Here is a 13,881-nt window from a genome sequence, read left to right on the forward strand (position 1 = left end):
ACCAGTGGTCGTTAGCATGGTTTGTGATGCGGGTTCCTGGACCTGGATACAGTATGCATCCCTTCGAATAGATGTAATAACTAACAAGGGTTTCTCCTCAATCATGTTTTCCCTCACTTTATCTCTGATGTTTATACCTTTTTAAGTTACTCGTCCATATAGTAACAAAGAGAGCAGTTGGTGTGCTTCAGTAGGACGATTTTGCTTGTGAAAGACAAATCCTTAGTTCACAATGTGACGTTTGTCAATTGCCATATCGCTAAAAGTCTCCAAATGTGCCAAACCGAAAGTAGACAAACAAGAAAGCCCTTAAGAGTCCACATTTCTCATGAGGCCCATACATTTCCACATGAGCAACATCCCCGGCCCATGCTGTTCATCAGCGTGATAAAGGAAGTAGTACGTTGGGTTTTCCTTTATATGATCACTATGATGCAGTGCATCTCTCTTATTTGGGTTCCAAGAAGAAAGATGAATCTTTATCTTTGTGGTTCATAATAATGTCTTCCCTCAACTGTGAGCAACGTGGCAATTTCCGCAAAGATCTATTCCTTGCTTACAAAACTCTTGGTGTTGTTTTCGGTGGCCTCGTTACTTCTCCCCTCTATGTTTATCCCTCAATGAACTTGGCATCTCCCACAAAACATGACTACCTTGGGGATATACAGCATAATGTTTTGGACTCTTACTTTAATTGGTGTGGTCAAGTACGTAGGCATAGCTCTCAATGCCGACGATCATGGTGAAGGTAATTACTGTGCTGTTGTTGCCTTTCTAAATGACTTTTGGAGTTAGACTACTTTGAAAGAAAAGATTTAGTTCTTGAAAGATTTGGATATTTTGAACCTTGCATCTCTCTTAGATCAACTTCATCTCTATTGTATATGGGCCGTTGTATTAATACTATGCACTATGCAGCATCCAGTATAGATACTATGATATTTTATTGTTCGTTCGTTCAACTTCATTAATGAGCTGAACTGAACGTCTGAATGCATGACAGAGGAGATACTGTAGTTTCTAGTTTCTTAAAAAGAATCTTTTTCATGGACAGATCGAATGTTACTTTGCAATATTATAGATGTTCTCCATGTAAAGAACTGCTAAGAACAATATTTTTTCGCAGGTGGTACATTTGCATTGTATTCTCTGTTGTGTAGGCATGCCGATATAGGCATACTTCCTTCCAGAAAAGTTTATTCAGAGGAAGAGCCACTACTTCACAATCAGTCTGCAACAGCTAGAAGGCCTAGTAAGCTAGGGAAGTTCTTTGAGCGAAGCATAGTAGCCAGAAGAGTACTTTTGTTCATGGCAATACTAGGGATGTGCATGCTCATTGGGGATGGCATACTCACTACTGCTATTTCAGGTTTGTCTTTTATAAACACATGCTTAAGCTAGTCTCTTTTTTATGATCGCAAAGATATCTGACACTAATTCCGTACCTCTTTCAGTATTATCAGCGATTGACGGACTAAGAGGGCCATTTCCTTCTGTTAGTAAGCGTAAGTAGTTTGACAGCTGTAACCAATGAGAATGGCAACAATATTTCTGATTACGATCACCGATCCTTTTCGTTGAATCTCCCAGCTGTTGCGGAAGCCCTGTCTGCCGCAATTCTTGTTGGCTTATTCTTGCTGCAAAAATATGGGACCTCAAAAGTGAGCTTTCTGTTTTCTCCAATCATGGCAGCATGGACTTTCACCACTCCAATCATCGGCGTCTATAGCGTTTTTCATTACTACCCTGGCATCTTCAAAGCCATTTCACCTCATTATATTGTTCGTTTCTTGCTGAGAAATAAAAAGCAAGGGTGGCAGCTTCTCGGTGGAACTGTTCTATGCATCACAGGTAACAAACACTTCATCACGTTCTTGCATTTGATCTGTCAAATCAAATATGATGCAACGTTTATGTACTTAGGGATCTTGCATGCATACAGGTGCTGAAGCCATGTTTGCAGATCTAGGCCACATCAGCAAAAAGGCTATTCAGGTTATTTTCATCAAGAATACAAGCTTGAATTCCTATTCCTTGTGAATTGTTCATGATATGGTTGATTAAACGCTGTTTTTTGTTTCTGCGGATAGTATTTATATTTAGCATATATCCTTCTCTGGTCCTGACTTATGCTGGGCAAACGGCATACCTTATTAACAATGTCAATGACTTCAGTGATGGGTTCTACAAATTTATCCCTCGCCCGGTTTACTGGCCCTTGTTTATCATCGCAACGCTGGCAGCAATTGTCGCAAGCCAATCCTCGATATCTGCGACAATTTCCGTCATTAAGCAATCAGTTGTCCAGGACTACTTCCCCCGTGTTAAAGTGGTGCACATGATACTGTTTGTCGGTGTCATACTAAGCTTTGGTGGTGGAAAGGAGATAGGGAATGCATTCGGCAAGCGAATTCACAAAATGCTCCACTTGCTAATGTTCAAATACTACTTACATGAAGACTAAATGTTTGATTGTTACTGCAGGTGGTCATGCTCATAACAACAATCTTGCTCACTCTGGTGATGATCATCATATGGAGAACATCACCTTTTCTTGTGGCGCTGTACTTCATCCCCTTCTTCATCATGGAGGGGTCTTATGTCAGTGCTGTTTTCACCAAGATCCCTGGAGGAGGCTGGCTCCCCTTTGCAGTTTCCATGATCCTCGCACCGATCATGTTCGTCTGGTACTACGGCAGGCAGCGGAAAATCTAATACGAAATGGCGCACAAAGTGACCGTGGAGCGCCTCGGTGAGCTCTTGGCAAAACCTGAGATTCATAGGGTTCCAAGCCTGTGCTTCTTCTACAGGAACATTCAGGATGCGCTCATCTTATAGGATCGAGAATGGCGATTAGAGAAGGATAAATAGTCGTCTTAACAATTTTTTTAAGAAACAAATAGTTTTTTCCTATTTTCACCCAACGCACCTCAAGAAAAAATCACCACAAAGAGCAGCACGAAAACGCAATAGAAATTCAGGTTCAACTCGGAAGTTCCGATTCAAAAATCAAATTTGAAAACCTAACAAAAGGTAGGTCTTATGGTTGTAATCGAACCTTAGGTTTCACAACAAACCAATCTATAATTGAACTCCACACAAAAATTGGATATTTAGGAGAAACACCAAAAACTCAAAGAGATGAACACTAGACAAAGAAACTCTTCAAGTTGATGATTTAAAGGCAAAGAAATACAAGACCTATTGTACGTGAAATTTTTTACTATAGCAATGAGAAGAATGACTTCACAAGGAACTGAAAATTCAGCCAAAAAAACCAAAACGAAAATCACAAAGAAACACCGAATACTTGCAAACTTGCAAGGGAAACTAGAAGAAGGTGAATTTAAGCATGAGAAGGAAAATAAACCTCATTATTCATAAAGGACAATCCTATTTTAGACAGATTACAAAGATTTTTCTCTTAAAAACTCACACTTATTACATGGGCTAAGAACTCATCATTCCACTCCTTTGAAACCCTAGCACTAGACTCTCATATGAGTGACACAATAGGTTCAAATGGCTAGTTCATACTCTTTTATAACCATACCACTCTATTTATAGGTCTATACTCCTAAGTTTCCTAGCTTATTACTAAAATACTCCTCTCTTGTAGTACACTCCTACCTTTTACCGAGGGTATTTTGGTCAATTTCTTGTTTTGTCTATCGAACGGCTGCATTGCCTTCACGACTTAGCTTCGTCTCGATGCAAGCTTCACGATGGTGTCACATACTCCTCCAATCCTCCCACGGTTTTAAGGCTTAATCGTGAAACCCTCCATGCGCTTCTCAAAGCGTGACTCGTCACTTGATTATATCTTAAGCAAGCACTCTAATGTAGGCACGTATACCCTATCTTGCGATTTTGACAGCCATTAAGTTTCTCCTGCTCCCGATCTCTTGGGCCACCTTATCATTTGCATCGGCATCCCTTTCGCTTGACTTTGTCAACACGTCATCTTTATCCTCCATTTCATGCTTTACCTCCACATGTATAGCTAGGATCACCTTTGACTCCACCCAGCCTCTTTGATCGTCCGACACCAAGCACCCGCTTAGCCCCGATCACCCGTCATTGATCGTCAAGTTGCATCCGTCACCTGCACATCATGAGACAAGCAAATACACTTCTCCAACCCTAGTTAGTCCATAATCAAAATGCTCAAACCAAGCTCAAGCAATCCAAAACTCGACAAACTAAATTGACAACCTTGTCAATCATTTATCACATATAAACTAAGGCATATTTCAACTTGGTTTATGAATCTCCCCCTTATGAGTGCATTGGCAACACCTCAAAGCATAAAGATTTTGGTTTGAAGAAGATATGCTCATCGAAGTGACAAAAAACTCAAAAAAGAGCAAAAATATGTCACTTGGCATAAGAAAGATTACATACGGACTAAGAGAGGAAAATACAATAAAAAAACCTCAAAAGAGCAATAAAAGCTCAAAAACATAAAATCAAATGCTCCCTCTTGATGAATGCACATTTTTTATTTATGCAAGATTCTTCTTGTGATTTGATGCATATGTTTTATTTCTACCCTTTTTCATTCATTTCTCCCACTTTGGCAATGCAAACATCAAGAACAAAATATTATGCAATGCATGAACATGCAAACCTAATGAGCTTTCACAAATATACCACAAAGCATTTGCAAATGCTAGAAACGTCAAAGAGCTACGGAAAGTAGAGGATGAAGCTCACAATTGTACAAAGGCTCAAAAAGGGACAATGACACAAGAACATGAAGCTTCACAAGCTAAACCCGAAGAATTAGTTGACACATATAATTTCACATTGCCGAATCATGTTCAAAGCGACCACCACATAAGCATCCACTCATATCAAGGTAATACAAGTATTAAGAACTAGCCAACTTCAATCTCAAACTAGACAAGCAAGCATTCATGACAGTAGGCTTTACAAACGCTCCCATATAAAACAAAGACTTAATTTTATCAAGTGATTAAAACAAAATTGATCTTTTTCTTTTATTTTTATCCTCAAGTTGCCTCTTACCCAAGCTAAGTGTCGCGCGATGGGGTACGGTAAACATCTCGAGGCTTCAAGACAACCGTATTGGATCACATTTTTGCGTAAGAAACTTGATTTTCACAAGATTATTCAAATTTCACAATTTATCAAGTTTTTATAAGATCAAGTCAAGTAGTGTCTTTGCGACACAAGGAACACATGTTCTTCCAAGGTTCTATCATGAGCTAAACATTTGACAAAGATAAAAAAATATAGTGCAATGTTCTACAATCCACTGATTTGAACCAAGAATCCTAGAGTAAGATATTCATCCAACTAGCCTTAACACAAGCATTGACTAAGCCAAAACAATTACGAACATGGTGATCAAGAATGTAGCATTTTATAGTCTACATGATTCATAAAATTATCAAATTTCATCTTAAGAAAAGCTAGTTTGCTTGAAATGTTTCATGTCAAAGCATCAAGAGGAATCTAAGATTAAAAGCTTACTTTGCATAACTACTCAACTTAGTCCAAATTTAATTCTAGCAAATGAAAATGCTAAAAATATACAAGTCAAAGCTCAACTACTATGATTATCTTGCATGATGTGATGCAATACAAATACAATAAAAATAAGATAAAGTATATACAAAGGCAACCCCCCTCACACAATGTCATAAAGATGGCACACATCAAGTTCTCCCCTCAAATAGGTAAATTTAGTAGCATCTAGAGGCTTGGTGAAGATATTAACTAGCTGGTGTTGGGTATCAATGTATTTCAAGTCCATGTCCCCATTCTTATTGTGGTCTCCCAGAAAGTGGAATCTCATATCTATGTGTTTGATTCTAGAGTGCTAAACTGGATTATTAGCTAGGCTTATGGCACTGGTGTTGTCACACAAAAGTGGCACACTCTTGAAATCTAACCCAAAGTCCCTCAATGTAGCAACCATCTACAAAATTTGTGAGTAACAGCTAGCAGCATCTACATATTCAGCTTAAGTAGTAGACTATACAATGCTAGACTATTTATGAGAAGATCAGTACACAAGAGAAGTACCTAAGAAATGACAAGTACTAGAGGTACTCTACTTGTCAATTCTACAACCAGCAAAATTCGTATTGGAAAAATCTCAAAGAGAAAACGAAAAGGTAGTAGAAAACCGAAGTTCATACTTGAGAGTGTGCTTGAGGTACCCCAGAATGCGTTTTACCACTTGGCGGTGAGACGTCCTCGGTGAAGCTTGGAAGCGCGTGTAGAGGCAGACGACGAAGTGGATGTCCATCTTGTCGTCGTTAGGTACAAGAGGGAGCCAATCATGCTCCTGAACTCTCGTTGGTCCACTGCTTCGCCATCTTCATCCGGATCAAGCACGGTCGAGGTATCCATTGGTGTCGCCAAGGGTTTCACGTCGCTCATGTTGAACTTCTTCAGCAGCTCATTGGTGTACTTCATCTAAAGGACGAATGTACCATGCTTGCATTGCTTGATTTGAAGTCCAAAGAAGAAGTTGAGCTCGCCCATCATCGACATCTCAAACTTCATGCTCATAGTTTCTGCAAACTTGGCAACAAGTGCGTGATAAGAGCCAAAAAATGATATCTGAACAAGTAGGAAATCTTTGTCATGCCTGAGAGTGAATAAAGTTTTACCAACTGACCCTATAAAACACCATGGTCTAACAAGAAAGAGCTAAGCCTATCATACCAAGCCCTAGTTGCTTGCTTAAGTTCACACAAAGCTTTTTGAAGCTAGTATACACTATGATGGTACTTGAGGTACTCATAGCCTGGGGATTGCTTAACATAGACCTCTTCCTGTATGAAACTATTTAGAAAAGCACTTTTGACATCCATTTGATATAGCTTGAAACCCTGGAATGTCGGAAATGCTAGGATGATCCTAATGGCTTCTAGCCTAGCTACCGATGCAAATATCTCTCCAAAGTCTATCCCCTCAATTTGAGTGAAATCCTGAGCCACTAGTCTAGCCTTATTTCTCACTATAGACCCATCCTCCTCTTGTTTGTTTTTAAAAACCCATTTTGTGCCTAGGGCATGAACATTAGGGGGTGGCTCTACAAGGACTCAAACTTGATTTCTCTCAAAATTTTCAAGCTCTTCATCCATAGCATTGACCTAATTTAAATAAGATAAAGCATGTCCAACATCGTGGGGCTCAATGGAAGCAACGAATGCAGAATCAGTAAAATGAGCATGAGAAGCATATTTGGACTTCGTTACCATCTCATTGATATCACCGATCATTATCTGTGTAGGGTGTCACCGCTGAATGTATTGAGGGGTCTCACGCCTTGAGATAATATCCCCCCTCAAACACATCTGGTGCAGACTCGAGAGTAGTTGAAGTGGAAGTAAAGGCTACATGACCCTCTGCTAGAGTAGATGAAGCAGGAGCCAGCTCTGGAGCAGGTGTGATCGAGGGAAGTAGTGGATCATCCTTGTCATCATCAAGAGCTAGAATATCATCATCTACAAAGATATTCTATCTCATCTCTTGATCACATGCACACTTAAAGACAGAACTAGACAAGCGGTTGACTCATCAAAAGTCACATCACATGATTCTATGATGGTGTTAGTGTCGAGATTGTAAACCTCGTAAGCATGACTATGAAGAGAATACCCCAAGAAAATGCCATCAGAAGAGCGCAACTCGAACTTGTCAAGATTGTCACGCTTTAGGATAAAGCACTGGCAACCAAAAACTCTCAAATGTGAAACTTATAGTTTCCTCCCAAAGTGCAACTCATAAGAAGTCAAATTTAAGATCGAGCGTAAAAAAAACCCGATTTGAGATATAGTATGTTGTGCTAATCGTCTTAGCCCAAAACTTTATAAGAGTCCTATGCTCAACGAGCATTGTCCTAGCCATCTCCACTAAAGTATTGTTCTTTCTCTCAACCACGTCATTCTGCTAAGGAACGAGTGGGGTAGAAAATTGATGCTCAATGCCATGTTCAAGGTAGAAAGCATCAAAGAGATAGTTCTTGAACTCGGTGCCATTATCACTATGAATTGCTTTTAATGCACTAGGAAGTTTCTCGAACAATCTCAAAGGTAAGCTCCAAAAGTGTGAGAACACTTCATCCTTGCTCACAAGAAAGAAGACCCAACAGTAACGAGAGTAATCATCAATAATAACAATTACATACCACTTCCCACCCGCTGAACTAACATGGGAAAGACCAACAATGTCCATATGGATAAGTTCTCCTGATCATTCAGTCATCATCAGATTGACTGGTGGATGAGGAGCGACAACCATCTTGTCATGCCAACAAGGAGCACAAACAAGGTTCTTCTTAAACTTGAGCTTGAGCAATCCTCAGATCAAGCCTAGGGCACCCAAACGAGTAAGCAAATCAAAGCTCATGTGCCCTAATCTTCTATACCACATCCAAAGGTTAGAAGAAGATTGAGTAAGTAAATATCGAGAAGAACTAGAAACCTCAGAAAAATCGACTCCAAAATTTCTCCCAACTCGAGAAATCTTGCAAATCAAAGCATCAAAAGAATCAATAACTCGAGAAGTATCGCGCTTGAAGTGCACTTCCAAGTCCTTATCTAGCAACTGAGATAAAGAAAACAAGTTGTATCCCAGATGCTCAACCAAAGTCACATCTTTGAGAGTAAGACTCTTATTTACCTTTACCATTCCTTGGCCTTCACTCTACCTTTCCGATCATCCTCGAAAGTGATGTACTTGTAATGCTTTGTCGGGGTGAGGCTATAGAACCATGATAAATCTTCGGTCATGTGGCACGAACAACCGGAGTCAACGAGCCACTTGTTCTCCAAGCCTCCAACTACCACTACATGGAAGAAGAATACAAGGTGGATAGCTCAATGCTGGGGTTATTCAAAAACCTCTTAGGAATCCAGTACTCGGTCATCTACCTTGAAGCTGAAATAGTAGGAGCATGCAACTCAACACCAAAGCGCTGGGACTCAAAGCCTCTTGCACGTGGATCAAAATCATATGAGTCATGGTAAAATTCACATCGGGCAGCATCTCTAGGAAAAGACTAAAAAACCCTAAAGACTCGTGGGCAGGAGCGGGGAAAAGACTCATATACACCAACGGAGGGGCAGTACATGTCTTGGGTACTCCACTCCCACCCACACCGCTTATCTCTCCTACGGCGAAAGCAAAACCCAACCAAGTGACCATTTCTCTGACAATAGATGCAATGGTAAAGTCTCTCGGGAGCTCGACTGCCAGTCACTCTGGGCTCTCTTATAGAGGCTCTCACCTTAGGTTGTGGAGCCTTCTTGGGTTATGGTGCAGGTTTCTTCCTGATGAGTTGTGATGTGGTTTTCTTCTTGATGGGTGGTGATGTAGCAGCAATCTTGGACTTTTCGGCTTCTAAGGTAGTAGGTGTGGTGAACACAGTCTTACTCTCCCTATTGTAAGCCACACTCTTAAAATCTAACCCCAAGTGCCAAACCCGTCTTGTCAGCACACATCTTGGTATTAGCCAAGATCAAATTCATTTTCCCCTTGCCCTCTAAGCACTTATCCACTAGAGAAAGGAGGTATTTATTCTCTGTCAAAAGCTTTTAAACTTTCCCTCTAACCTAGCTGAGCTTGTCGTGAAAAACTATACAGGTGAAACAGTTCGGGTGCACATCCTTTGAACACCTAACACTCTCTAATCTAGATTTTATCTCCTTAAGGTGCTTGTCTTTCAATTCAACATCCTTTACCAGCAAAGAGCAATTCTTGTAAGCACATAAGAGAGTAAACCTAGACTCCTCCTCAAGGAGCTTCTTCTCAGCACTCTCAAGCCGATTAGTAACTTGAGCATGCACATTTCGAAGCTCGGTAAGTTCAGCCATGACAATTAAACAATTCTCATACTTCTCCATATCAGGTCTAGCCCTAAGCAATGCAAGTTCAGTAGACACAGACACATACTTAGGTCTAAGATCCTTCAACTCATGCACAACTTTCTTAAGTAACCTATCCTGGCTAATGAGAGCATCATTCAAGGTATCGACTTGGATAGAAAGCTGATTATAGGAAGGTAATACCTCAGAGGGATAAAGCTCGGGGTCACTGTCATTGTTGTTATCCGTCATGAAGAAGAGGCTGGTGAAGTCCTTAGCCTTTTTCTTGTTCTTCACTTGCGGTTCCTCCTCCTCTCTTGAAGAGGTGTCGATGTCACTGAGAGCCGCTATGAACGCCCTAGAAGTCGTCTTGGCTGCCTTCTTGGCTATCTTGTTGTGGTTTTTCTTGAAGAAAGGCTTCTTATTCTTCTTCTTATGCTTTTCAGAGTTGTAGTCGTGGTCCTCCCTCTTCTTGAGCTTGGGGCAATCCGCGTTGAAGTAAGTGGTATCATCACATTCAAAATAGGCATGGGAGCCCCCTTGCCTCTGGTCCTTTCTATTGTTGTAGAAGCGGGTGAATTTCTTCACAATGAGAGCAAGGTCCTCATCACCTAGTGTATTCACTTGCTCTTCTATGATAGAAACTAAGAAAGACAAAGCAAAACTACTCAGTGAAGTATTAGCATAAGAATAGCTAGCTCCAGCCTTATTGCCACCATTAGGTCCAGAAACTAACGCTATATTCTAAGACAGAGGGTTTCTGAGGCCTATCTGAGCCACCTTAGTTATCTCGGTGGACTTGAGTTTGCTGAAGAGTTCATCATAAGTTAACGTGTCATAATTTGGTGACTCTTCAATGTTCGAGATCTCCACTTCCCATATGCTACGATCGAGAGCATAGAGAAACTTGATCGCCCTCTCATGATCAGAGTAGGGCAAAACACCAGTGGATCAAAGGTTGCTCATAACTCCATCAAAATGAGCAAACATTGCATCCAGAGATTCACCAGGTCATTGCAAAAATATTTGATATTGTTGGTTGTATGTGCTTTGGCGTCTAGTTTTAATCTGATTAGTGCCTTCATAAAAGACACTTAGAGTAATCCAGATCTCTCGGGCAGTATGGAGGTGTTGGAGCCTGTCAAAATTATTCTGACTCAGGCTTGTAAACAAAATATTTCTGACCTTGTTGTTAGCCTCATATTATTCAATTTGAACCTAAGTCATGCGAGCAGCAGGGACTGCATAGTTGGAATCAACTATTTTCTATATTGCACTTTCTTGGCTTAGAAGATAAGCCTCTATACACACATTCCAGTACGAAAAGCTTCTTCCATCGAATAACAAAATCTTCCCATTTCTCTCCATATCGCATACAGATCACAAAGCCGGTTAAGGTCAACAAGTGATCAAACCGGCTCTGATACCAATTGTAGGACTAGAGGAGGGGTGAATAAGCATTTCAAAAAATTTCTTGAAGAAACAGATGGTCTTTTCCTATTTTTACCCAACGCACCTCAAGAAGGAATCACCACAAAGAGCAACACGAAAACACAGCAGAAATTCAGGCTTAACCCAGAAATTCCGATTCAAAAATTAAATTTGAAAATCCAACAAAGGTGGGTCTTATAGTTGAAATTGAACCCTACATTCCACAACAAACTAATCCATGACTTAACCCCCACAAAAATTGGATCGTTAGGAGAAACACCAAAAACTCAAAGAGATGAACACCATACGAAGAAACTCTCCAAGTTGATGACTTAGAGGCAAGACAATGCGCGACCCAAATTTGTATTATTATACGCGTATTTTATTCCTCTAGCAATGAGAAAAATGACTTCACAAGATACTAAAAATTCAGCCAAAAACCAAAAAATCACAAAGAAACACCAAAAACTTACAAACTTGTAAGGGAACCAATAGAGAAAAACTAGAAGGAGATGAATTTAAGCATGAGAAAGAAAATAAGCTTTATTACTCCTAGAGGTAAGCACTATTTTAGGCAGATTATAAAAATTTTGCTATAAAAAACTCACACATATTACATAGACTAAGCACTCATCATTTCTCTCCTCTAAAACTCTAGCACTATGCTCTCAAATGAGTGACACAATAGGCTCGAATAGCTTGTTAAAACTCTCCCATAGCCCTATCCTTCTATTTATAGACCTATGAAACTTGAGCCACAAGTTTCCTAGCTTGTTACAAAAATATCTCTCTTTTGTAGTATACTCCTATCTGCCACCGATGGTATTTTAGTCTATTTTTTTTCCCGTACATCGAACGGCCACGATGCATCATGACTTAGCTTTGTCTTGATGCAAGCTCCGTGATGGTGTCACATACTCCTCCAATCCTCCTATAGTTTCGAGGCTCAACCGTGAAACACTGTGCACGCTTCTCAAAGCGTAACTCGCCACTTGTTTACATCTTAAGCGAGCGCTCTGGTATCGATACGTATACTCTGTCTTGCGATTCTGACCTCCGGCAAGTCTCTCTCGCTCCCGATCTCTTGAGTCATCTTGTCATTTGGACCGGCATCCCTTTCGCTTGACTTTGTCAATACGTCATCTTCATCATCTGTTTTATACTTTGTTTGACCTCCATATGTACGGCTAGGATCACCCTCGACTCTGTCCAACCTCCTTAATCGTCCGGCACCAAGCACCAGCTTAGCCCCGATCACCTATCATCGATCACCAAGTTGCATCCGTCATCTGCATACTATGAGACAAGCAAACATATTTCTTCAATTCCAATTAATCCATAATCAAAATACTCAAATCAAGCTCAAACAATACAAAACTCGACAAATTAAATCGACAATCTTATCTATCACCCATCACATATATATTTCAATTTAATTTCAAAACTACAATCCTAGGCCATTACATCAAGAACATGAGCTCACTGCACACGGTCAGTCTTCGTCACCCTGAGGTATCTGCTGGTCGCCAAGGTCGACCAACGTGAAAGGACCCTGATCAGTAGGCTGGGACCGAACGGGGTGTACGGCTGTACCATCCAGTACGGCTACGCCGACAGCCTCGGCCTCGAGGGCGGCGAGGACCTCGCCGCGCAGGTCACCAGCTGCCTGCGACGGCACATCGAGACGGAGGCCGAGGCTGCGCAGCTGGAGACGGCGAGGTCGGCCGGCGTGGTGCACATCCGGGGCAAGATGAGGTTCTACGTGGGCAAGGACGCCGGGTGGTTCGACAGGGCCATGCTCGGGTTCTACGAGTTCTTGCATGGCATCTGCCGCTCCGCCCTGCCAGCGCTCGGCACGCCACTGCAACAGCGGGTCGAGATCGGCATGTTGTACAAGGTTTGACGTGCTGTTGGTCGATCGGGTGATCGGTGTTGTTTGCTGCCTTGATCTAATGGGCGTAAAAAAAATCCACCATCACGATGGGTCGATGAGTACCCGTGGTGTGTAATGGTAAATAAGAAATTCACCTCAACCTTGTAAATTGTGTCTTAGTCGGAATTTACTGCTTGTCATTGCATTCGGTGATATGGAACCTCGTTCCTTTTTCAGTGGTACTGATCGTTTGTCGTTCCGTAGTAGTGCTTTTTGGTTGGATGATTCAAACTAGAACAGTCGAATGCAAAAGGGAGACCATCTGTTTTGTGTCGTGAGGACAATTTACATCCCATCAGCTCTTCCGGGGGCGCGGAAAACTAGCTTAGATTGTCCCTTTGGCGTCTAATCGTTGCAACAGCGAGCGATTCTACTATTGTTCTAGGCACTTGCGGACGGACGCTCATCCTCTGACATGCTTTACAAAGTCGTCGAAATATACAGTAATATGAATCTGGTGAACAGTATTCTGATATTATTTTATGTAATAATCTACTGTAGCAATTCTATTGTCCATGTAATCACTGTAGCAGTTAATATGGTACGTCTATTCCGGATCTAACGGTTCGGAAGTCCTAATGTCACGACACGGTTCATCCTCAGGATAAGATTCCCTTACGGACATGGAAGCAAGAGAGTGCATAGCCAAATCTTGGTTTGCATTCACGA

The 13,881-nt window shown here is 41.1% G+C and overlaps 1 protein-coding gene across 1 annotated transcript; it reads left to right on the forward strand.

Moving 5' to 3' along the window:
- Positions 1–605: 605 nt before the first annotated feature.
- On the forward strand, positions 606–13,182 carry LOC133897870 (probable potassium transporter 17). Its single transcript, XM_062338698.1, is given in 10 exon segments — positions 606–653; positions 655–748; positions 1,127–1,369; positions 1,455–1,505; positions 1,591–1,851; positions 1,943–2,009; positions 2,101–2,402; positions 2,471–2,834; positions 12,728–12,772; positions 12,774–13,182. Coding segments are annotated over 10 exon segments (1,869 nt in total). The 5' UTR covers positions 606–620.
- The last annotated feature ends 699 nt before the right edge of the window (positions 13,183–13,881 follow it).

The sequence above is a fragment of the Phragmites australis genome, chromosome 17 (genome assembly GCF_958298935.1).
Source record: "Phragmites australis chromosome 17, lpPhrAust1.1, whole genome shotgun sequence".
Lineage (NCBI taxonomy): Eukaryota > Viridiplantae > Streptophyta > Magnoliopsida > Poales > Poaceae > Phragmites > Phragmites australis.